The 26,695-nt window shown below is 32.5% G+C and overlaps 1 protein-coding gene across 3 annotated transcripts in view; it reads right to left on the reverse strand.

The window, feature by feature from the left end:
- Positions 1-796: 796 nt before the first annotated feature.
- Positions 797-26,695, reverse strand: part of LOC127726286 (sodium- and chloride-dependent glycine transporter 1-like) — a 98,945-nt gene continuing 73,046 nt past the window's right edge. The window contains exons 11-13 of one of the 3 annotated variants that reach the window (XM_052233602.1): positions 3,561-3,661; positions 3,016-3,186; positions 797-1,253 (exon numbers count right to left, since the gene is read on the reverse strand). In XM_052233602.1, the coding sequence (XP_052089562.1) occupies positions 1,110-1,253; positions 3,016-3,186; positions 3,561-3,661 (416 nt within the window). In that variant the 3' untranslated portion in view covers positions 797-1,109. The remainder of the gene's footprint in view (positions 1,254-3,015; positions 3,187-3,560; positions 3,662-26,695) is intronic. The other 2 variants (XM_052233603.1, XM_052233601.1) reach the window with 2 other exon arrangements.

Here is a 26,695-nt window from a genome sequence, read left to right on the forward strand (position 1 = left end):
CTACTCTATAACAATTTTAGCCTACCTGTAGTATAACCCAAGGAAATGGATATATATACGATAGTGTTGTGTATATATTTGATGGCACTTTGTCTTGTACATGGGGGTTGGAACGTTTGAACATTTTACATTTTAAACTATCCGAATTATATAATAACTGAAACCTTTTAATACAAGTAAATTGTGTTTACTTGGTGTTCTTGATTTGAAGGACATATGAATACGAATACGAATACGAAGAATACGAAGAAGAAGAAGAAGAAGAAGAAGAAGAATTATAATTTTGTACTCAGACTTGCTCATCATTGACGCTCGAATAAAAGCAGTTTAAAGGTCAAATCAAGTACGAAGTTGAAGAGCAGTCAGGACCAAAAATTTTGAAAGATTTACCAAATACAGGTAAGATAATATTTTTCTGGGGTAGAAACAGTTAGCATTTCGAACAATTCAAAGTTTTGTAAACAGTTCAGTATAACCGTGACCATATCAATGACATTTCATGTCAATAAAGAAGTGTTGACTGCTGGACTAGTGATGCTATCCGGAAGAAAATCTCCATCAGCAGCATGATGCCTATACTTTCATTTTTGTTAAATCAGTCATTTACTTTTCATTTCTATAAGCCGATGTATTTGTGTTCACGCTTATGCCAAACACATTATATACACACGTATAGATAACATATTCTGGAAACACAAAAAGTAATATGATTAATAAATTTAAATCATTGAGGGGTTAAACATAAAAAAAAACACTAAAAACTATTTAGATAACAATATATAATAAGTGAATGAGACAAAGAGAATTTTCTTTATTCTACCCCTTTAATAAAACAATTAAAATCTATGTTTAGATACTAGGAATAAATATAAGTTTAGTCAAACAAATATACACCCAGTACATACATGTGTATACAAGGTAACATAATGCAATAAGCAAATGATAAATACAAAAGCATATTAGGCAAAATTAATGGCAGTATTATCGCCTATGGAGGAAAGACACTATCCTTGTCCTTCTAATTATAGTACAAGGTAACACAATGTGATACATACAAAATTGAAACAGCCGTAATGATTAAATTGTACACATTTGTATCAGATTCATTTTCAAACGTTAGTCTCGCCAAGCAGGTTAAGTTTGATTTTCTCCAGTAAATTCATGTCTGTAATATCTTTCTTCTTGCACACAGCCTCATAGTCTTGACCAACTGGTTTCCATTGTGATGTTGGTTTCAAGGCATTTGCTATTTTCTGAAACAAATAAGAAAACACTGGTGATATTCAATTACAAGTAAAATGTACAAGTATGTCTCTCTTTTATTAGTTACACAGTGTGCAATTGTCCTAATTTATGAATTTTATTGACCCGATAAATTCCGTATTAGGACAACTGCGCACTGTGTAACGAGTTAATCCTGATTTTTTTTATCACACCACTTATTTTTCTATTAAGTCAATGGTATAAGGGAGATAATTCGAATTGACTTATATTTTTTATTTATTAAGTCAATGGTATAAGGGAGATAATTCGAATTGACTTAATTTTTTTTTATTCAGTCAATAGTATAAGGGAGATAACTCGAATTGACTTAATAAAAAAATGCACTGAAATTTATTAGGTCAATATCAAATTGCGAGAAATTACTCTAAATCAGGATAAATGTCTTTACGAGGAAAGTCCTTGAATTTATATTTCACTTATCTTTATATAAATACCCCTAGTGTATTAACAAACATAAAACAAATGTCTTATTACTTGAGAATGTTTTTGTAGAAGGAATGGGGTATGATATGCCCAAGGTGTAAGGCATGAAATGAGTTATCAATGAAAATACCCAATCCAGTACTGAAATCAGTCAATTCGGTAGAAGTCTATTTCTACTTAATGGCACTGAAAGATTTGATTAAAAAATGTTATAAATTTGTCGAACGATCATTTCTACTAAAATGATTTTATCAACTATCACCTACTGCTGAACCGATGAGATCGAGAAGACAAAACATTAAACGTTACAGCTAAACATCAATAGTTAAAACAATATGAATACTGATTTGTTTACCTTTGTTGCTCTTAGAGCAAAAACATCAATTCTTTTTATGGCCAACGTGGCTGAATGAATTTTATTTCATAGCTTATAAGTACATATATTTTTACTACAACCAAAGTGAAATTGGTCAAAGAGAATGATACCAATTATGTTCAAGCTGATAAAACGTAGGAAACATATCATTTTCCTATAAGCACATATAACTAAGACTAATACCTAAAGGAGTTTACATTATTCACAATGTCTGTACGTACAGTATTTTTATGAATGATATAAACAGAAACAGAAAACAAATCTTCAAGGACAAATATGACGTATATCATTAATTTGTTCTATTAGAAGGCGCTATAGTAAAAGGAAGACTTACTGTGTTTTAGATTTTTACATTTTTAAGTAGGGATAAATCAAAATATGACTTAATACCCCCAACCTCACAAAAAAGAATATTATAATAAATGAATATATAATTTAACCAATACATATAAGGAAAATCTAAAAATCGATGCGTTTTCAATTTGAAGTAAGTGTGTATTTTTTTTTTAAAGTAGAACAGTAATTGTTTCATTTACTAGCACTTGGTCGATACTGCTGTCGATGAGCTGTTAGTTCCTGAGCCTATCATAAAATCGGTAGTCAGTGCTTCGGTGCTTCGGTACTGACATGCTTTATAAAATATTCTTATTCAAAATCCTAGTTCATCAATTAAGAAATAATTACGAGACTAAGGTTCCAACGCATTCATACAAAGTTGACCTGAAATTAATCTGGCTATTCTGTTTAGGTCCTTTTCGGTCATATAGCTCCTAATGGTACAGCGTATTTGCGCATCTATTTCTTTCAAATGGCTAGATTTAAGCGATCGTGATAAAGGTAATTCCAGAAAAGCGCTTAGGACGAAAACGTGTACGAATGTTTATTGCATTTAATTAGTAATATTCAATATGCATAACATGTTTGTACATTACCTTATAAATTGAGTCTCCCTCAGCCTTAATGATGGCAACCAATGCAAAAATGAAAATAGGTACTATAGGCAGGATAGACAGCATCGTTCCAATGGTGGCAGCCGCTGTGGGGTACTTGTAGCTGCCGTATGTAGGTGGCTGGTATCCAATTAGTGTGGACATAATCAGTACCTGTCAACACATCATATATCATAAAGTGTATTAATCCCATTCAATGCATTGTATAGAAACTTGTCTAATTGTTAGAGAGTTTATATTGTCATCTGAGTATCTCTTTTTATGTTGTAATTTGCTGTCCAATTGACGGTTTATTCGTGGTTTATTCATATAATCTTTCTTTTATATTGAATTTCTTATTTTTTTTGTGGTGTGGGTTTCATTATGCAGCAATCTACTTTGGGTATGGTTAGTTTCGGTACCGCTTATTCTGTTAAGATGTTTGAGTTGAATGGTCTAGCAAGTTTGGTTTAAAACTTTCGGTGTCCCACAAAACTGATGAAGGTTATATATAATAACTTCAATGTTACATGACCTATCATACTTACAAACATTATTAGAGGTGTAACGAACATAATACAGACTCTAAAAAATATCGGAACTCCTCTTCCTAACATTAGATTGACATCTTTAGAAAATCTTTCCATACCTGTAATGTTGTTTATAATGATCATGTCATCAACACTTACTAAGTCTATTAAAGGGTATGTCTTACAGTAATGACATCTACTGTTAAAATCAAAATCTCATATCAAAATCACTTTAAAGGCCTAGCCCACAATAGCTTATTAGAATAGATGCCGTCAATCTTTCACAGTCTCTGGTTGATTAGCACTATAATAATGAGTCAATTCCACTGCTGTTGGGGGTTTCCTCCTCGAATTTGTCACCAGCCCAGTATTCAACACTTCTGGTGTGTCGACATGCATTTTCATTGATATAATAATAATTACAAATTTGCTGTTTACAAAACTAAGAATATTTCGAAATATTAAGGAATTGTTACACTAGGAATAGATTACCTTAGCTGTAATTTCAAAAGCTCTCAGAATTTTGGGTCCTGAATGCTCTTCAATTTCGTACTTTATTCGGCCTTTTTTACTTTTTCGATTCGAGCGTCACTGATGAGACTTTTGGGCGAGAAAAGTCAGCGGCTCGTCTGCCGTACAACATTTTGCTCCTGGTATCTATGATGAGTTTATTTAGAAATCTAGATTTAACCAAAGTAGGAAAACAAATACGCAATAAGCAGATTTGATAAGGTGTTCTTATGACTATCGATTTGAATTCAGAAACTGCTGTTGTCGTCCATTGTAATGATGTAACTAAGTTAAGCGGTTTATTGACTGGTTTTATCGGTCGATATTCCATATATTCTACAGTTAGAGACATCAAACACTCATTAACTAGTTAAATAGATATAAAAAGATGTGGTATGAGTGCCAATGAGACAACTCTCCATCCAAGTCAAAATTTATAAAAGTAAACCATTATAGGTCAAAGCCTATTCCATGTCGGGAGAACTGTTCATGCATTATATATTACATAGAAATTTGATGTAAATAGCAATTATTGGTATTGTCTAATGAACTAATTCCCAACTGTTCAAGCTATTTACAGATTGACAAATTGTATTGACAATACTTTCCAATTAAAGACAATACCTGGACCTTTGGTGTCTTCTTAATGGTTCTCATACTTTTATTTTGTTCTTGAATTTCTATCTCAAAACCTATACTCTTCATCTTTTTCCTACGCATAGTTCTTAATTGCATTTCCCTTAAGTAATTAATTGAACTTAACAAAGTTAACTCTTCTTTAACGTTCAAATGTAGTTCAGGACCAGTTATCTGTAACTGAAAAACTTACATGATAAAAATAATATATCTTTCAGTCATGAAAAGAACACATAGCAATCAACAGAATATACACTATTATTGCAATAGTCACGGACAATTGACTATATAAACTTACCATAAATCCAGCCTATCATAATACATTCAAGAAAACCCATTATAGGAAGTGACAGGGCAGCAACATACCAGTCAACTAATTGAAACATGTATATGCCACCCTGTAAAGATATTAAAAATATTTATTATACTTCATGTTAAAATGCCAGATTTTGATTGATTAATACGAGGGTGATACTTTAATCTATCCTATTGCTAAATATTCTATTGCCCTTCACGGAAAGGATTGATCAATAGTGCTCTTTTATTAAGTACGGGTGATTTTTATGTACAAGAGTTCATAGTTTATTACTTTGAATTTGAAATTTAATAGACAGTAATAACAGAAATGCAGTATAATAAATGAAATAACACATAGATGAGAGGGGGATAGAGCAGATTGTTACCCCTCGAAAAAACATTGTCGACCTTAGCTGTTACCTTTACAAACACCGAGAAATGTAACTCTTCAATGTTTGGCATCTCGTCTGTAAGGACTTTACTGATAACATAATTACAAATACATCGAGAAGGACATTTATGCACATAAATTGAAACGACCTGTTTAAAAACTATAAATACATTTAACTTGGATAATCGTTTTGTAAAATAAAAACATAAATTTTTATACTTAACAAACAAAACTTTAAAATCGTGATATTTACATAAACACGTTATTTTCATAACGAAAGTTTCCCTTACATTGAACAGTTTGACGTGGATCGTGGAACACTTGGAATTAGGTGTCTGGAACGAGCTTTAGATTTTGCAGGTATATGATGTTTCCAACGTTTTGTTATAATACTCAGACAAAATTAACATTTTTTTTAAATAATAGTGTTACCAACTTCTAATCTAATGATCTCGATAACAAATTAAAATAAGACAATATTGATTTTCATGTAAATTTCAAATAACAGTTTTTTTTAGTTGTTTATAGTTCCGTTATATTGACAAAATTGGGTGAGCCAACAGACATAATAGGTCAGTGTGACAATAATTAGAACCAACCAGCCATATTGACAAAGACTCCGATAAAAAAAGTTTTTGACGTTGATAGTGCAGACCGTATATAGTATATACTTTACCGATAAAGTACAAATTAAGAAAAACAAAAACGGGTTAACAAAATGGAAACAACACTGTGAAAACGCGAATCGCACATTTAGACCCACCTTAACCCGGTACGCGCAAAGTAAAAAAAAAATGATAGCGGGATACATAAATACCGAGTTACGTCAAAAGCAATACGACCAAAAGAAATAAAATAGCATGAAGACAAAAAGGAAGACTGTAATATAAATAAAAAGATATAAATATAACTATATATTTATTTTTTTATTTTAAATATGTGGTTTCAATATTAGCATTTTTATTGTTAAAAAGTCAATTATGTAGTACATTTTTATAAATAAAACGTCAATTATGTAGTATATTTTTATGGTTCTTTTTCATATTCAATGTTGAAGGCATCAAACGCAACTAGGACTAGGTAGAAGTATATATTAGAAAATGGAGGATTTCGGAAAATCAGCGACAGTCTTTGAGCAAATGTTGCTTATTATTATTGGAACTATAGATTATATGATGATAACAAAGTTATACAGATTGATTTTACCGAACATGCAGAGTAATACAGTAATCCTTGGATTCAATAAGACAAGCTGTGACTCTCCCCTGTACTGGGGAATCAGATTAAGTATGGTCGCTTTTTCCGACTGGAAGTAAAACCCTTGCCAATGTAGGGGGTCCGTTTGGTTTTGCGGGATGTATATTTACGCAGCCATGTTCGAATACTTTAAATCCGAAGCCTTGTTTAGAAAAAGCGACACGCTCTATGCACATTAAGAACCATTGCAGCAACTCTTTGAGGGGTCCACAAGTTGCCAGTTGCAAGGCTAGATTTCAGTCCCTATATAATGTACCGCCATTTTTCAGTGGAAGTTAACATTCTCGCCGTTCATCCCTATCGACTCCTATTACAGGACCTACCTATAGTATTTACTGATCTCTATTGTTAATTTGTTCCCGTCCTGAATTTGCATGAAACATTTGCCACTGGACGTTAAGCAAACAACTATCAATAAATCAAACCGAATATCTGTATTTTTCAAAAAATATATTAGATGGCATATCATTTACTTGTGTACAAAAGATTAAACCTAGAACAAAGCTTCCAAAGCACCAAGCAACAGTGAAGAGCTCACTTCTACGTCGTAATCTATGGAAACTATCTGTAAAAACTCCTATCACGGCTTCTACTGTTACAAACTAAAGCAAAATTAAATTCATTTCAATATATGTTAATTCTTCTGGCGACCCGTTTTGGGTCATAACGTTTGTAAACATTTGCTTCTGAGAAGTTTAGATCGAATGTTTCTCTGAGTTTGTATCGAGAAAAACCTGTACCAATACTACAATCCCTTCTTTCGTATCAAAATAGCGAGAGAAAAAAGGACAATCTCCATTAGATAGTTGATATACTGTAAATATTTAGCTCTATAAAGCATTGATCGATCATACCTGATTTGAAATACCAAAAAACATGTTACAATACTACAAAATGAAAACAACACTTTATAAATTTCATACGACCGACGCGCTTTCATCAGGAATGCTCAAAGTCGAATACTTAAAAGCCAAATTAAGGACGGAAACAGTTCAAGAGCTATATGAAAACCTCTTTTTTCTTGTCGTAGATAAGTGCAATATACGTACGATTCTCTGCTAATTTTGACCTGTTTTATGTTCTTATGTTCTTATGTTATAGTTTTTGCTCATCATCGTTTGAAACTTTGATTTCGGATGTTTGATATTAAACATTACTGATGAGAGTAATCTCCACAAAAAGGAATACGTACATCAATTGTATGCACATGTAGGCGTGTTCTCATTTCGCATTGGATTCTAATTTCAAATGTTTATATTTGAGCGTTCCTGTTTTAGGGAAATCAAGTAACGCGCTTCTGATTCACAAAAAAAAACAACACTAATGAGAGTAATCTCCACAAAAAGGAATACGTATACCAAACGTATGCAAATGTAGGCGTGTTCTCATTTTGCATTGGATTCTAATTTCAAATGTTTATATTTGAGCGTTCCTGATTTAGGGAAATCAAGTAACGCGCTTCTGATTCACAAAAAAAAAAACAACACTAATGAGAGTAATCTCCACAAACAGGAATACGTATACCAAACGTATGCAAATGTAGGTGTGTTCTCATTTTGCATTGGATTCTAATTTCAAAGGTTTATATTTGAGCGTTTCTGATTTAGGGAAATCCAGTAACGCGCTTCTGATTCACAAAATATACTTTGTCTTTTTATCTATAGCGTGTTCTGCTGTCAAATAGGTTGTATTGTTTGTAATAGAAAATCAAAACGTTTGGTTTCTTTACTGGGTACATATATTTTATCTTATGTTTTTATTTAATTGATAAAAAAGACATGCTCATCAACATTGCTCATCCTACACTTTATGTTATGAAACGAATGTAATTCTTTCATTGGCTTATAAAAGAAAGGACAATACATGGCGGAACGATGGTGCTATCAGACAAAAACTCAAATGTAAAGATTGTGTACTCACATGGCTATCAAGACCAACACATAGAATCATAACAAAAAATATACAGGACCAAAAATTTTCCCCAGGAAGTTTTGATAAAGCCTCGGGGTACACTATGAATGCTAGTCCTGGGCCTGAAATAAAACACATTAAAAAAGTGTAAAGTACAATGTTTGTTTTTTTTTATTTGTTTGATATTAATATTAATACGAACAACAAATGTGTAATATCATTGAAGTCCAAGGCTGTATCATAAACAGACAATTCACTTATGATAAACAATATTTGTATTAAAAAAAAACAATTGAGTAATAGCCTTGGGTCGATACCACTGACGGTGGACTGTTATTACCATAAGGTATAATCACCTCAGTACTATTGTTAAATATTATTACAATCAAACATAATGGAATATGGAACATCGAAATACTTCTTGGATTTTTTCATAAAAAAAGAATAGCCAAATTCATCTAAGGTCAACATTTTCTGAGCAAGTTTTAGTTTCTAAGAAATTGATTAGTTTTTCAACAGGGAATTTTAGAAATGTATGTTATAAATCATGTCAGTACTGAACCATTGACTACTAAAAGCTGGGATATTAAATTTAATCGTTTTACCTGATAACATTATTGTCAAACTTATTGAAGCTCGCTTGTGTAATAAGTATTCCACTGCCTGGTCCTAGCGAGTAACACACCGGTAGCGCGGCTTCAATCCAGATCTGAAGTATTCAAATTAAAAAAAATAATCAGTCAAATGTAAACTAAATAAATACTTTAGTATTAGTACATAATAAATGTAAAACAACAAATGCATTACTTTTGTTTTTTTTTTTTAACTTACACCAATATTTCTTAAATTTCTTAAATTAATATAAAAGATCTTGGTGTATCCTTCATCAATAAAATAAACTTAGTACCCTTTCCTTACAATTTTATTGTATTGATTGGGTCTTTTGTAAAAAAAACGGGAATTATGAAGACATTGAAGACAAAATGTGTTCTTATTTCATTTCTCCTTAAATACTGAACAGGAAGTTTTATCTAGCACTTATTGTATAGTTTTATTGTTGATATTCACCCCATATGTACCAAGTGTTAAATTAGTTTTATTGATATTAAAGAAATTTCTTGGTATTCCTAAACGGAAGATTTTATACACACAGAAGAAGAAGTATACTTAACAACAAAATTATTTTCATTTACCTGTGTATAATATGACGCAGGTTTTTTCAAGAGTGATGATTTTCTAAAAATTGTTTAACATTTCACAATGGTATCATACTTTAACTTTGTTTAAACCTGTTTATTTACTTTTGACCTTAATTATTTATCCCTTATAATTTTTATTAACTATGTATATGCATTCAGGTATCACAGATCTAATTTATTCGTTCATTGTGTGTTAATTTACGTTCTTTGATTGAGTTAAGACTTCCAATTGATATTTTATAGTGTGTCTTTCTATGTTGTGTTGTTATACTATTGTTTCAGAAAAGGGAGAAGGTTTGGTACCATTAAAACGTTGAATCCCGCTGCAAATGTTTGCATCTGTCCTAAGTCAGGAATCTGATGTACAGTAGTTTTCGTCTGTTTATGTTGTTCATACGTGTTTCTCGTTTCTCGTTTTTATATAGATTAGACCGTTGGTTTTCCCGTTTAAATGGTTTTACACTAGTACTTTTTGGGGCCCTTTATAGCATGCTGTTCGGTGTGAGCCAATGCTCCGTGTTGAAGGCCGTACCTTGACCTACAATGGTTTACTTTTATTAATTGTTACTTGGATGGAGAGTTGTCTCATTGGCACTCATACCACATCTTCCTATATCTATCTACTCCTTTTATTTACAAATTCGTTATTTCTGCAATTGAATTGGTATATGTGTACACACTTTAATCTCTCAAGGAGCAATACACATGTATACCCGCGGTATATATCAGATGGAACAGATTACACATGTATTCTTGCAAGTATATTTCTAATGAAATATAATACATGCGTATATGATTACAAGTATGGCTCTCGTAACATAATACACCCGTATACCTGTAATAGAACCCTCAGGTATGCTTGCAAAAATCTCTGACGGAACCGAATACAAATGTATACATGCTATAATATCTCTAATGGAGCATACACATATTTTCTCTACGAGTAAAATGATAAATGTCTATATCTAAACATACCTGAGCATTCAACAACTTGCTAAAGTCTGGTCGTAGATACTGAATAACACCATTTATTGAACCGTCTAAAGTCAATCCTCTGATCAGTATAATTGTCAGTAATATATAGGGCAGTGTAGCTGTAACGTATACAACCTGTCAGAAATGAAACCAACAAGTTATAAATTTCATGCGTCCGAAGTGCTGTTCTGGATTTACCTTCATCAGGAACGCTCATAGCCGAATATTTAAAAGCTAAGGATGTATAAGAACCGAAACAGTTGAACAGCTATCATCAAAAGGAATTACTAATTGAAATGTTACGTTTTTTTAGTCCTTGCAACTGGATGGTAAATCCTATCTAGTCTTGACAATATGAATAAAGAATCTTATATCAGTATCTAGTAAAAGTTTATCGGTTATCTGGTACCCTTATAATCGCTAATGGACTCGTTATGCAATATTGTGACATATCTTGTTTATATAGCGGCATGAACCGTTTCTTGAATCTTGAATGTGAACTCTTTGGAAGCTCTTTACTCTCAAAGTCATTTAATCTCTGTTGACAATCGACCAGGTGCTGTATTCATTGAACTCACATCATTCACTATCAGAATTTCACGCATACATTTTACACATTCAAATTTCCACATATATGACACTCGTTCAAATTAATGCTGACGTTCTTTTTTTTTTTATTTTCATTGCAAATGACTTAAACATTTCACATTTACATTTACATTGTTTAGCCCCAGGCATAGATTGCCATACCAATATTTGTCGCAGCTGTTTTGAATTTTTGGGTTTTTGTATCTGATTTGGCTTTCCAATTGTTGTGATTCGCGCGCAACTGATGATTCTGATGTAGATGAAGCGCGCTTCTGATGTGCCAGATTATAGGTCTGGTATATTTAATGAGTTTTTTAAATTTTAGGATTTGAGGTATGATGAAACTGGTACCAACCTTTCCAACAGATTTGACTCCCTTGAATATGCAAAGGCCGATCAGTACCTACCCACCAAATGAACATAGTATCATTCGCCAGTTTAGGTGTCCAATCTCATGAATACCAGACGACATCTGTAGCACATTATTCCTGAAATATCATTCATAATACTTATTTTAAATTACAAAATTTGAAACTACAGATAATTCAAGATGACCACCAAAATTAAAATGGTTTTACACAGGATTTCATGGATACTAATTGAAACATCGTCTTATTTTATACATTTGTAACCAGTGTAGATACAATTTCTCTTAGCATTGTCTATGATGAGTTTATTCTCTTATAAGCCTTACTTATAAAATCAGTCATTCGTCCCAGACTAACAAAACAAAATTTTATATGCATAGCAAATTCCATAGAATAAAGAAATTTCTAATCTAATCGGAAGTATATAACCAAGTTGACAAAAAAACAGGTGATCGTTTATAATTTACAAACTGTTACTTCCCTACAATTCTGCAATTATGAAACATATCTAAACTTAAGATCTTTTAAAAAATGACCTTAACAATTGCTCTTATCTTTTAAATTTTGCGTTCATAGTGTTATTTACTGGCGTATAGCGCCATTTCATATTAGAGCAAACATGACATTTACCCCCACCCGCTCGGAATAAAGATAACTTTAAGACTGTGTCAATACAAACCACATGGATAAACAAATCTTACTGCCAAAATTCCTCTTGAGCTGTTATCCAAGACACATTTTGGTAGGTCAATGTCAGTGATGAATTGATGTTGAGGCGATGAGTTGCATTGTCTGTTTCATTTGTATCAATGTAGGAAAATGTGTTCGGGTTTCCTTGACGGCCAATGAAACTACTATCTAATGCACAGTTCGGACTATTCCATTCATTATTGCATGTTGTCCAAGGTAAAGGACTGATAAATGAGTTTCCGATATAGTACAACCCCCATCCTAGAATTAGCGTATAATACACATTCCACATCAAAGTTGGTACCATGAATCCAAATCCAAGACCTGATGAAACATGTGGTAGTCATTGTATTTTACGATTTTTACTTTAATATGAAATGCCTTATAGATATAGTTAAGCAATTATATTATCCGTACAAAGAATAACATGTCTTGTCATGTCATGTTTTGAAACATGAAACAGGAAAGTGAGCGATCGATATTGAAAACGATGGGATAAATAATTACTGTTATTCGAAATGTGTACCCGTATATTAAGCTATTATTTACATGTATGAAAATACTTATCTAAATCAAATACTGTATTATAACTCATCAAAGATACCAGGCTTATAATTTTGTATGCTAGAAAAGTGTTTTGTCTACTAGACGCATCAGTAAGGATCGAATCAAAACAGTTAAAATGCCAAATAAAGTACGAAGTTGAAGAGCATTGTGGGCTATGAATACATAAAGTAATGCCACTTTGTTAAACCTTTTATTTGAACAAAACAAACATTTATATTCATACATATATATATATATATATATATATATATGTGTGTATGTGTGTGTGTGTGTATAATGTAGAAACCCTGAAACATTGGCCAGTTTATCATGCATACATACAAATTATTAAACATACTTGGACAAATAGTACATTTACATGCAAACTTGAAACCTAGTAAACTAATCCTCATACATGCATACGGATTTTCAAATATTGTACAAATTTACGGTACAATCATACCAACCTTTAAACATTGGACAAATGTCCCATACATGCAGAAGTCCTTTACCACTGAATTGTCCCATTGCTGTCTCAACAAAAAATAGTGGTATACCACAAAATATGAGGAAAAACAAAAATGGAATCAGAAAGGCTCCTGAAATATAATACATTATACATATAACTGAAGGTACAAACGTCAATTGTAATTGTAAACCTTTGTTATGAAGTATTAATACAAATAGATTTATTTTATCAATTAAGTGACACACTGACTCAATACAACTGATTCTACTCAAGATCTTACCTCCTTCCTTTCTCATATAGATGTAAAGGACACACAAAAGGTTACCTTTTCCTAAGGATAACCAATAAATAACAAACAATACCAAAGATCGTAACTCTTTCTGTTCTCATCAACTCCAGAGGTTACATAATCCCCAGGGTAACCTATAATTAACAAACAGCACTCATTGTGTCAAACTTCCGTTTCTTATAAACTTTCTTTATCCAACCATGACACCGATTGCCAATAAGTGCTCCAGATTTTACCTCCATACCTACATTTTCCATATAGATGTTTTGTCAGATTTTTTTCTTTTCTGACCGGGTAACATATAATCGACAAACTGTGCTCTTATTTTGTTTTCAAGTTCTTACCTCCTCCATTTCTCATACAGATGTAAGGAAAAAGCCCAAAGTTACTTAATCCTTCCATTGAATAAGAGTACTCTAGATCTTATTCCTTCTCCATTTCTAATACAGATGTTAGAAAAACGCCAGAGGTTTCCTAATCCTACCATGTACAAACAGTTCTCTAGATCTTACTTCTCCATTTCTCATACAGATGTAAGGAAAACGCCAGAGGTTCCCTAATCCTATCATGGACAAACAGTACTCTAGATCTTACCTCCTCCATTTCTCATGCAGATGTAAGGAAAACGCCAGAGGTTTCCTAATCCTACCAAGTAACCAATAATCGACAAACAATACTCAAGTTTATTGTTCCATTTTCCCCTTTCAGAAGTTCTTTGCGTGCTGTCTTTGCTTTCATTTTTCATTTTCACTAAATGATAAAAAACAAGAATGTGTCCATAGTACACGGATGCTCCACTCGCACTATCATTTTCTATGTTCAGTGGACCCTAAAAATGGGGTAAAAACTCTAATTTGGCATTAAAATTTGAAAGACCATATCATAGGGAACATGTGTACTAAGTTTCAAGTTGAATGGACTTCATCTTAATCAGAAACTACCTTGACCAAAAACTTTAACATGAAGCGGGACAGACGGACGGACGGACGAACGGATGAACAGACGCACAGACCGAAAAACATAATGCCCCTATGTGGGGCATAAAAATAAGAAAGTTATTGAAATACAAAAAAAAATACTTCTTAACATTTTCAATCATTCAGAATCAAAAATGTTTTCAAATAATTAACTATTTTCCTTTTTGACATAATATACAGAAGACATTTTAGATGCATTCATCCCTGGATTTCATATCTGTTCTTTCGAGGCACCTACTGATTGAATTGTCCTGAAAAAGTCACACAATCTGAAAACCCGTATGACATTGGAACTTTCTTTTAAGATTTTAACATAATGTATCAAATTGTTATTGTTTTCCTTTAGAAAAAAACTGGACTTAACAAAGTCTGAAATGAATGTGACACATCTGATAACATTTAAACTCACAACTCCTCCATTACAGATCATTGTATTTCTTTTTTTCGTTAGTTTAAAATTGTGGGTTCTGCTTCCAGATCATTTTAGTTTGAAATTGTGGGTTCTGCTTACAGATCTTTTTAGTATGAATTTGGAGGTTCTGCTCAGTTTTGTTCTAGTATTGAGTTGTGGGTTTTGCACATAGTTTGTTTCAGGTGTAAATTTGTGGGTTTTGCTCAGTATTATGTTCTAGTATGAATTTCTAGGTTTTGGTCAGTTTTTCTAGTATATGTTTGTGGGTCGTGCTCACATGTTTGTTCTTGTTTTAATTTGTTGACTCTGCTTTTTTAGTATTAATATGTGGGTTCGGTTCCCTACTTTGTCTTAAATGAATTTGTGTTTTCTGCTCACAGTTTTTATAGTAAACATTTGTGGGTTCTGCACACAGGTTTGTTCTAGTATTAATTTTTGGGTTCGGTTCACAGTTTTTTAGTATGAATTTGTGGGTTCGGTTCACAGTTTTTAGTATGAATTTGTGGGTTCTGCTCACATATGATTTTAGTATGAATTTGTTGGTTTTGCTCACAGATCCTTTAAGTATGAATTTATAGGTTCTTGCTCAGTTTTCTTCCAGTACGAATTTGGGAGTTCTGTTTACAGTTTTCCTAGTACTTGGGTTCTGCTTACAGTTTTTGTAGTTTGATTTTATGGATTCTGTATACAGAATTTTATGTATGAATTTGTGGTTTCTGCTCACATTTTTGTTATAGTTAAAGTAATTCGATTGTTCTGCTCTATTTTGTCAAGTATGTATTTGTGGCTTCTGATTCTTCACTAGAATAAATTTGTGGGTTCTGCTGAGTTTTGTCATAGTTTGAATTTGTGGGTTTTACTCACAGATTTTGCTAGTATACATATGTGGGTTCGGCTAAAAGTTAGGTTATAATATGAATGCCTTGGTTCGGCTAAGTTTTTTTTTTCTAGAATGAATTTGTGAGTTCAGCTAGTTTTGTTCTAGTATGAAATTGTGCGTTCTGCTTATAAGTTTTTCTCTAAAATGAATATGGGGGTTATGCTCACAATTATGTTCTTATATGAATTTATTGGTTTTGCTCAGTTATGTTCTAGAAAAATTTTGTGAATTTTTTATAGTACCAAATTGTAGTTCTGCTCACAGTTTTTGTAGTATGAACTAATGGGTTCTGATCAAAGTTTTTGGTAGTATGAACTAATGGGTTCTGGTCACATTTTTTTGTAGTATGAACTAATGGGTTCTGGTCACAGTTTTTTGTAGTATGAACTAATGGGTTCTGCTTACAGTTTTTGTAGTATGAACTAATGGGTTCTGGTCACAGTTTTTTGTAGTATGAACTAATGGGTCTGCTCACAGTTTTTTTGTAGGGTGAACTAATTGGTTCTGCTTACAGTTTTTGAAGTATGAACTAATGGGTTCTGCTCGAAGTTTTCTAAATTGATTTCATACGTTACTAAACAACTTATATTTACGTTAACTGAATAAAAAAGTTTTTTTTTTTATTTTTTTTTATGACGTTCTTCAGTTACAAAGACCACTACGGGATTATTTCCAGCTGACATGTTCAAATGCAAACAAAATCAAGACTCGTTAGGTTTCTTCCTTATCATGAGACTAACTTTCAAACTCAAATGGTTGATATGTTTATAAAAAACATCTTTATTGATATCTTGATTGTAAACCTATCTGGTAAACTTATCTTCACTAAGCGTAAGTTCATTCATCACTTTTAATTAGAACCTGACGATAGCAATAAAACGAACATAATTTATAGCTGAATATACGGTATGGGTTCTGCTTATCGTTGAAGGCCGGTGACCTACATACATTTATCTCATGACATGCATGCTCCATTTACTACTTTTTATTTAATAATTCATATTTGATAGGATCTTTAAAAATTAATTTCGTCGAATATATTTTATACTTTATTTAACATCTTATTTTGATTCATATATACGGCGGTTGCATTCCACTGACAGGTATTTTCCGATACGCATAAAAGATCTTGAAGGATGATAGTTGCTCCTTTGAAATGTTGAAATGCAGTACTTGTATTTGGCTTTTTTTCTAAATAAACATTTAACAAGCTTTGAACGGTTCTAATAGTAGACGATGTCATAAAATGACGGAAATGGACTAAAAAGAAGTACAAGGACCTCAGATCAAAACACCCTAGGTCTTAATTATATATGGTTAATGAGTTATATCACCATATGCATAATTTTAATTATAAGAGGGAGAAAACTCCAATTTATTTAATAGTTACAAATGCATATTCCTTATATCAAATGCATAAGGGGAAATAACTCTCATATGGAGTCTCCGGATGGCTTCGGTCAAAATCATTCTTCAAATCCTGAGGATATAACGAGCAACTTTTTACGGTTGCGACGGAGATGCACACACATAAAAAACAGTGTTTGGGGAGATAACTCTTAAAATAAAAAGTGTTCGGTTAAACAGGGTCAGTCTTAAAAGCGCAATAACTGTTCGATATCATATAAAAAATATCTAAGCGACATACTGCGAAACAAAAATTTATCGCAAGAACCAAATTTGGCGGAAAGAAAAAAAAAGAATAATAATCAGAACAAATACAATAGGTCTTTCCACAGAAAAGGGGAAAGACCTGATAATACAATTGGCTACGAGACAAATTTCACCAGGGACCAAAGAACTAGGATGAAAGCAACTATATGTCACCACACGGTCTTTAAACAACCGGCAAAACCCATACTGTGTAATGAAGGTTCTAGCATGACCAAATGTTAAAAAAAATCAAGAAACAAAACCAGCAGCCTTATGGATGCGAAATACAATAAACGAGAAATAATTGTGGCACACATCAACCAACGACAACCATGTGTGCCTGTTGTTTGTTTTTTTTATTCAGAGAGAGAATAAAAACTTCAATGTTTGAATAAAATCACAAGAGTACTTATAACATTTTTGAAACTGCGACATCTATATGTATTTATATATGTATATTAGTGATATTTATGAATCACCTCGTCGCTATATCCGTATGTATTATTTTTTTTATATGATACACACTTATCAGTCTTCTTCGACATTGAAAAGGCCTATGACACTACTTGGAAGTATGGTATTTTAAAAGATCTTTTGATATGGGGTTGAAAGGCAAATTTCATTTCAAATTTTCTCTTTAACAAGCAATTTAATGTTAGAGTTAACTCAACCATGTCTGATCTTTATGATCAGAAGATGGGTGTTCCTCAGGGGAGTATTTTGTCTGTTACATTGTTCAGTTTAAAAAATAAAAGTCTTGTTGAAGTTTTAAAAAGCAATATGGACGGTTCTTTGTACGTTGATGATTTCTAAATCTGTTACAGAGGCCAAAATATGAGTAATATAGAACGTCGATTACAATTATGTCTTGGTAGAATTGAAAAATGGGCCTCTGAAAATGGTTTTAAATTTTCTGCTTCAAACACCGTCGGGATGCATTTCTGCAACAAACGGAAATTGCATCTTCATCCTGAACTTTACTTATACGGAAACCAGACTAAAATGGTTGATGACACCAAATTTCTTGGTTTAATTTTTGATAGAAAGTTAACCTATCTTCCCCATATCAAAATGTTAAAATTAAAGTGTCTAAAACCTTTAGAGATTTTAACAGTTTTGGCTAGCACTGACTGTGGTGCTGAACGCAACATTTTATTAAATTCATATAGATCACTCGTTCGGTCTAAACTAGATTATGGGTCAATAGTGTATGGCTCCGCTAGGAATTCATACACAGAAATTCTAGATGCTGTGCATAACCAAGGTCTTCGTCTGTGTCTTGGTGCCTTTAAAACTTCGCCGGTTGATAGTTCATATGTAGAAGACGACGAGCCTTTGCTCTCTCAAAGACGTTTGAAGCTTGGTCCTCAGTATGCTGTCAAGCTAAAGGCATTTCAAGACAACCCTGCCTACAACTGTGTTTTCAATCTTATTTATGACGATATTTTTGAAAAGCATGAAAATAAGATTCCTCCATTAGGAATTCGTTTAAAACCACATTTAAATACTTTTGATTTGAAAGCTGTTGCTCCAGCTCAAACTTGTAAATGCCCCCCTTGGAAACTTCCAAAACCAAAAATGACATTTGATCTCCGTAAAAACAAACAGGCTGAAACAAATCCTCTTTTAATTCAGCAACATAATGCTGAAATAAAATCCAACAGATCTGATTTTTCAACAGTTTATACTGATGGATCGAAGGATGGAGACAGCGTGTCGTCTGCTGCTGTCTTTGGTGACAGAGCTGCAACTCTCTGATTACCTTCTGCTGCATCCACCTTTACTGAAGAAGCTAAGGCGATAATTCTGGCCTTACAGTTTATTGCTTCTTCTGACAAATCAAAGTTTATTATATGTTCTGATTCGCTATTATTTCTTCAAGCAATACAAAATACCAACATGAAAAACCGTTAATTCTAAAAAATTGGAAAATTCTCAATAAAGAAATTATATTTCTATGGGTGCCAAGGCATACCGGCATTAACGGAAGCACAGTTGTAGATCAAAGCAAAGAATACCATGAACGACCCAATATCTAAATGGGAAATACCACATACTGATTTTAAATCTAATATAAGAGGTTATGTTTTAAACGAACGACAATAAATTGCATGAAATTAAACCAACTTTATGCAAACCTTTAAACAAATTTATAAGCAGGAAAGATCAGTGTGTTATTTCTAGATGCCGTATTGGTCATGCTAGAATAACACACGAGTATCTTTTAAAAAATGAAATTCAACCATATTTTAATTGAATATATAGACTTTTCCGATATCCGAAAAAAAAACAACATTTTAATGTAAAATATATGTATGATTTATTTAATAATACTCCTGTTGAATCTAAATGTTTCATTTTTAAAAGAAGATGGAATATATTCCAAAATTTGAATTTGTTGTATCAGTTTGAAATGATTTTAAGTTTATATTATGTTATCTTATTGATGAAATTTAATTGTAAACAAGTAATTTCGCTTTAAACTATAGCTTTAGTAAATTGAAAGTCTTTTTGTCTGATTTAAGAAAAAAACGTTTGGTTATAATATCTAAATTAGCTCTCGCCGCGATATAGCTGATGCGGCGTAAAGCAATCACCAATGATGCATAATTCATAACATTTGAAACCGATTCCTATACGCATCACTCGTGTTCCTATTTAGTTTGCACAACGTCTATCACAAGATTTTAATGCATTTAGGATAAATATTATGTAATCTAATGGAATTTAAGTCCTGTACTTAAATTCAGTTATCACGGTGCGCTGTACCATTAGGATGGTTTGGTTGTAAGTGACCTCAAGAAAACTCTAATTTCATTGGTGGTTGGTGAACCATACAATCTGACGTCACGATCCTTTTTGGATTCGGATCCAACAGGAGAGGCTGTATATATCATCAGATGAAATTTTAATTCAAAAGAAATTGTCAATTTTCGATATTGTCAGGGAGTTTTTTGTACTGTTTTACCTTTTGAATGGATATATTATAGTTTTACTTACATCAGTGAGGCGTCGTGCAATAAAAAAGAAAAAAGTGATGCTAATTTTCCAAAAACAAGGATACATGCATGTAGTAGAATCAGCTTTTTATCATTTATTGTCAATTACAGTTATATTACATTGACAAATACAAGTATTAAATACTATATATAGATAACATACAATACAATAGATGTGACACATACATATTACAATCAATTACTTTGAAATAGAAAAAAAAAATATCAACCATGTGGTCGACATGTGCTTCTGTATGTCAGTAACGTACAAATTTACATGTATCCTTGTTTTGCAAAATTAACATCACTTTTTTGCTACTTTTTACTACTTTTATGTTGAAAAGAGCCTCAAATCTAAAAGCAATTGTCGCCAATTAAAGAAAATTAACAAAAAATAAACTTTGAAAGAGAAAAAAAAAATGATTTCAACCATGTGGTCGCCATGTGCTTCTGTGTACATGTAGTAGAGTCAGGTTTTTATCATTTATGTAATAGTAAAAGTTCAATGATAAGTTAATATTGATATTAAAAGACCTCCGAACAAAAAGGGATGTTCAGATCCCCGAGCCCGAAGGTCGAGGGAATTTGAACAGCCCTTTTTGTGAGAAGGTCTTTTAATGTCAATATTAACTTAATCATTGAACTTTTACTGACTGACAAACCGTCAAAAACATAAGAAAGGTATACAAAAAGCACTCGCAGAAACCTAATTCCCCTGAATTGGACGAGTCTAAATATGTTCACCTTAAATGATAGTTAAACAGTACTCAGACTGATATATACAATTAACAGTTACCAAATTGCAACGGAAACGGACCGATTAAATGGCAGTACATCATTCAATTATTCATTTATTATATTTTGTTTAGCATTAAAATAACACCAAATGATAGTTTTACAAAATTAGGGGGTAAATTTATATTTTTGAATCCAACTTTTCAAAATAACGATTTCTTATTTAATAAATGAGGCATTCAAAACCCTATATATACCTCATTTATAACTGACGAATGAATATTCTGCACAACAACATCTTGTTATATATATATTTGATGTTTTTAATCTGTTGAGATGAAGTAATCATGAAACAGACCAGCCCTAAGAAAACAGTAAGTAAATTCTTCCATCAGTTAGCTTTTTAAACAGCTTGTTTCAGAACTTTTAATCGAACAGACTTCGATGCCTAACGTCCTTCACAATATTCATCCGGTAAATGTTCATTCCTTTTTGATTCTGTAATTTTCCTACACTACGTTACATGCGAATGCAAACTAATTAGTGTTGTCTGTTCAGTCCAATTAATTGATAGATCTTGCTTTATTTTGTTTTACATATAAACTATGCATGCAAACTTCAATAAATAAAATCGTATTAAAAAGCATAAATGTGACATCTATAGCATCAACTAGGTTTCACTGACCCGATCAAAACGTGTTTAGGTGACATATATTCGTAGGTTCGATGTATTATATGAAAACAAACTCTTTTATTTTAGTTGTCCGTTATTCCCATTTTATGTCCAACTGAAGCAAAACATCTGAAAAAACTTTTACCTTTCTTAGTTTTATCCTTCCTTGACAAAACATCATGTTATAAATCGTATTAAAACAGTAGATAAGAACCATAGTAAAAAAATATTTAAAACTTTTTTATAAGCAGTCAGTTATGTAATAAATTTAAGGAGAAAAAAAAAACACAAAAAAAACATAAAAATTTAAATGAAAATAGAACATTATAGCAATTTACAAGATCTTGTCTTTGAGTGCTAAGTACATGGAACAGTTTATGAAGTTGAATGATTGTTGTTAAATCTACACTAAAGTCAATCATCAATGTTTATGTGTAGTTTACAATATCATTTCACGCATTTAATTTAGGTAAGATACTTTTAGTTTGCTTTAGTAGCCGTGAGAAGTCTGTGAAACTGTATTGTTTATTGTACTTTAGGTTTTGGTATATTATGTACTACCGCTCTACTGGTTGGTCTCATGTGAAGGTGTTCCCCTCGAGAGCGGGAGGTTGTTTGTTCGAATCCCGACCGGGCCAAACAAAGACGTTAAATTAGTATTGGCTATTTCAACGCTTAACACATGACATCATAGAGTAGGAGCACAGACAGGTCGGCTCAGAGTCGGAAATGTGTCCGGGTCGGGTGACTTTTCTTCCTGCGAACTAATATCTTGGGAACTTACGTGTAAAAACACCGACTCAGCGTGTCAGTCTAGTAAAAAGCGGGGTTTAAACTCGTATTGTATTATATTATATTACATGTTATCGTCCTGAATATTCTTTTTATTTGCCGCTGGTCGTCATCCATTATCATTTATTTTACCGTTTTATTATACAGTGAAGTGTTTTTCTTCTACTGATTTATTTTACAACTTCTTAAATTTTCACCGATCAAAATTAAAATAGGGCAGGTGAAATTTTTCAACCAGAGACTAGTGATTGTTGGGATATCTTTGACGGTAAATAGTATTTAATCAAATATGACTTTTAACTATGATTAAGTCATTAGGCGGTTTTCACTGATTATTTTTCTGTATACGGATGTTTCTATAAAAAAAGAAAGACTGAAAGTTGACTATAAATGTTTTGATATGTCTGTGTATTTGTGTTGCTCTCGCATTAATGTACAGTATATCTTGATCACCTTTTATTCAAAATCAAATGATTCACTTGGGTATAGAAATACTGACATCTCGAGACCTCTCCCGTCCCACAGTATACCCTTGCTAAATGGGTGCGTTCGTTTGGCTTATCGGATATATAAATACGCAGTTTTGTCCCATCGAAATAGGAATGTATATCCGATTCCTGGTGTAGTGAGAATTTCACGCTATCTATACGTTAAAAAAACATTAGGGGGAAAAACGATGCACGAGTTGAATGATCGAAATGTGTAATCAACAAGAAAGGTCAGCTAAATCTTTTCAAATAAGTCGCATGACTGATTTTAACACATTTTTTGCGACTTTTGGTAGGGCAATTGTAGATGAAAAAAAAATATATATCGAAACCGATTAGCAAAACAATATCTAAAACATAAATAAATGAAACGCCCAAAATAAGTTGAATTCTTCAATAAATTGTTGTCAACATTTTTTTTAATCCTTTTTTGCTTTTATGGCAACTATTATACCAGTCTGAGATATAAATAAACTTGAAACAGCAAATGTTGACACGTAGACGAGACAGTCGTCATTGTTCGCTTCAATATATGAGTTATTGGCACTCAATGAAGATCGTTTTTCTGTTCTTATCACCTCTCCTATTAGTTTTGCTAAAGGATACAATGTAACCCCTGATGTGTACCACGACAACGTTTTTGTAATGTTTAAAAAAAAGATTAAATGCAAAGAGAAAAATGATGGAAAAAAGATTTACTCTTAAAAATTCATACTTAAATAAAAATGAAATATAAAAATTGGAAAACTGTTTGAGACGATTATTTATTGGTTTATTGATTGTTAGTTGCTTAACGTCCAGTGGCAAATATTTCATGAATGTTCAGGACGAAAACAAGTTAACAATAAATACAATAGGTAGGTTTTGTAATAATAGAGGCCATCTTGGATGATGGTCGGGGAAATTTGGACTGCCACTGGACAAGGAGGATATATTGGATAGGGACAGAAATTTTGCCTTGCAACATGCCATTTACGGACCCCTCAAAGAGTTGTTGCAAGGGTTCTTAACGTGCAAAGAGCGTGGCACTTTCTGTACACGAGGCATCAGATTTAACGTCCCCAATCTGACCGGACGTAGCTGCAAACTTGATACATCCCGCACAGCCAAACGGACGCCCCACTTTGGCAAGCGTTTTACTGCCGGTCGGAAAAAAGACCAAGTGACCAAATTTCTATTCCCCAGTCACCCTTGGGTGACGATTATTTACCGAAACCAAATGATTATACGTCACTAAATGAAGTTGATTAATTAATTGATCCTTTTATGTCCAATGGCAAATATGTCATGCATATTTACGACGAGATGCAAAGTGGATCAACCGGAGGCAAATGATGCTAGCGCAAATGATTACAATTTTAAAGTGGCACTTTTTACAATAAGGCAGAGCGTTCGCTATAAGTAAAACGTATGCCGTAATAGAATATAGTTGAATCATGATCGAAGTCGTAAGCTAAGCTATTAGCCCTTCTTCCCTCTTTTTTCTCCACGGTAGACGAATGCCAAAAAACAAAACGTCATGAATTTACAAACAATAACGGCCACTATAAGTAAATGAGATATGGACTTTTTAAATAAATTCCTATTGCAGCCAACATCTCTTGGTTCGGGACAGGTTAGTATTTCCACCGATTGATTACTGAATAAAGATATTAAAGCAACCAAAAGCACTTTGAATCAAAAATTTTCTGAAATTGTAAATTATGATATTTTGCTGGTTGTTATTTCCCCGATCCTATTTCGGACCCCCTGATTTTAAGAGGGCGTATCTAATTAGTTATGCCCGATTACTTTTTAGTAAATTGAACCTCAACTTAAAACCTACACCGGGTATTTAAGTTCGAGGTACAATAAGTAGACAATAGAAATCCTTCGTGAAATGAGATCGTCCCATGTATCTTAGATAATTATTTTGCGTTGAATAACAATGAAAAATGCACGAGCAGGTTTGTAATGTCAATTACAGTTATATTACATTGACATATACATTGATTATCTTAATAAATATATTTTACTTTTTACATATCTAGAATTGCTTGACTTACATTTAGTCCTAACTACACATTAATTTTTGGCCAACTAAATTAGACTCAACTCAAATATGCATTTTGCCGTGCAGACAGACTGGAGCCAGCATTTAATCAAATTTTTAATCCAACACAACAATACAATAATCTCATATACATATGCAAACATCATATAACACAGAAATAGTATCTATACTAAGTAATTTACACGTACGCAATTTGGTGAACAAAAAAATATACTTCCGGCAACAATAGTAATAAATATCTATTAACTTCCAAGAACATTCCAAATGTTAAATATCATATTATGAATACCCGTCATAAACGGACACTCGCCGCCCTGGAAAAACCAAATAGTTTGGAAACCTGCGTCACGGAGCAATGCAAGAACCGTTTCTGGGTAATGATGCCGTACTTCATCATGATTATGATAATATAAAAAGACAAATTTGTATACAAAACAGGAAGTTTTAACTGTACGATGTCTACGGCTAGAATGACCACCTAGACAATTTTTTCACGAACCCGCGAAAACAAATTAGCATAACAAAACATTAGTTCACGTCACCTAACAAATCATTCATCATTGACCCATACAAAATATGATAGAAACTTTAAGACAGTATTTTTCCGCTATACTGCGAAACGCTGAAAAATATATGTCCTAACTACACACTAATTTTTGGCCAACTAAATTAGACTCAACTCAAATATGCATTTTGCCGCGCAGACAGACTAGAAAAACAAAGAACGGGCGTGAGAAATGCAATATGAATACAATGCAAGATACTAATCAAATCATTAATCATAATAAAAAATAAAATTCAAATCCTAGGCATTCACAAGCCAAGTTTTTTCGTAACCTGAAGCCGATGATCAAGTGAATCAGCCACGTAACCATCTTTAGCAGTGTCGCTTTTCCACCGACCGTGTCGTTTCCAACAACGTTCGTTTACATCTGAATTGGCGGCTGCAGTAGCCCCACCTGCTCTCAAAGAATGCCAACCAATGTTTAAATCTGGACAAATACTTTTTAATCTAGAAACTATACATTCTCTAGCCCTGGTATAGCTTAACCGTTTATATTTATATATTAATGAACAAACTTGTTTTGATCTGAAAATTGGTCTAAATAAAAAATTATCTGATTCAGAATTAATCATAGCTAATTGAAAATACTTTTTCAATAATAAATATGGACAGGCAATTGACTCTCCTTTACAAATGACAATTTCATCACCTAATCTATATTGATCAGTTTTACTCTTAAATATTTTGATTGAAAAATTATCGTCTTTGAAAACTACATCCTTACAACGAAAAGAGCTTACTTCGTCATAACGAAGAAAACCAGCAAAACATAAAATTATCATAGTTAAATCTCGTATAAC

The sequence above is a fragment of the Mytilus californianus genome, unplaced genomic scaffold (assembly GCF_021869535.1).
Source record: "Mytilus californianus isolate M0D057914Y unplaced genomic scaffold, xbMytCali1.0.p SCAF_17, whole genome shotgun sequence".
NCBI lineage: Eukaryota > Metazoa > Mollusca > Bivalvia > Mytilida > Mytilidae > Mytilus > Mytilus californianus.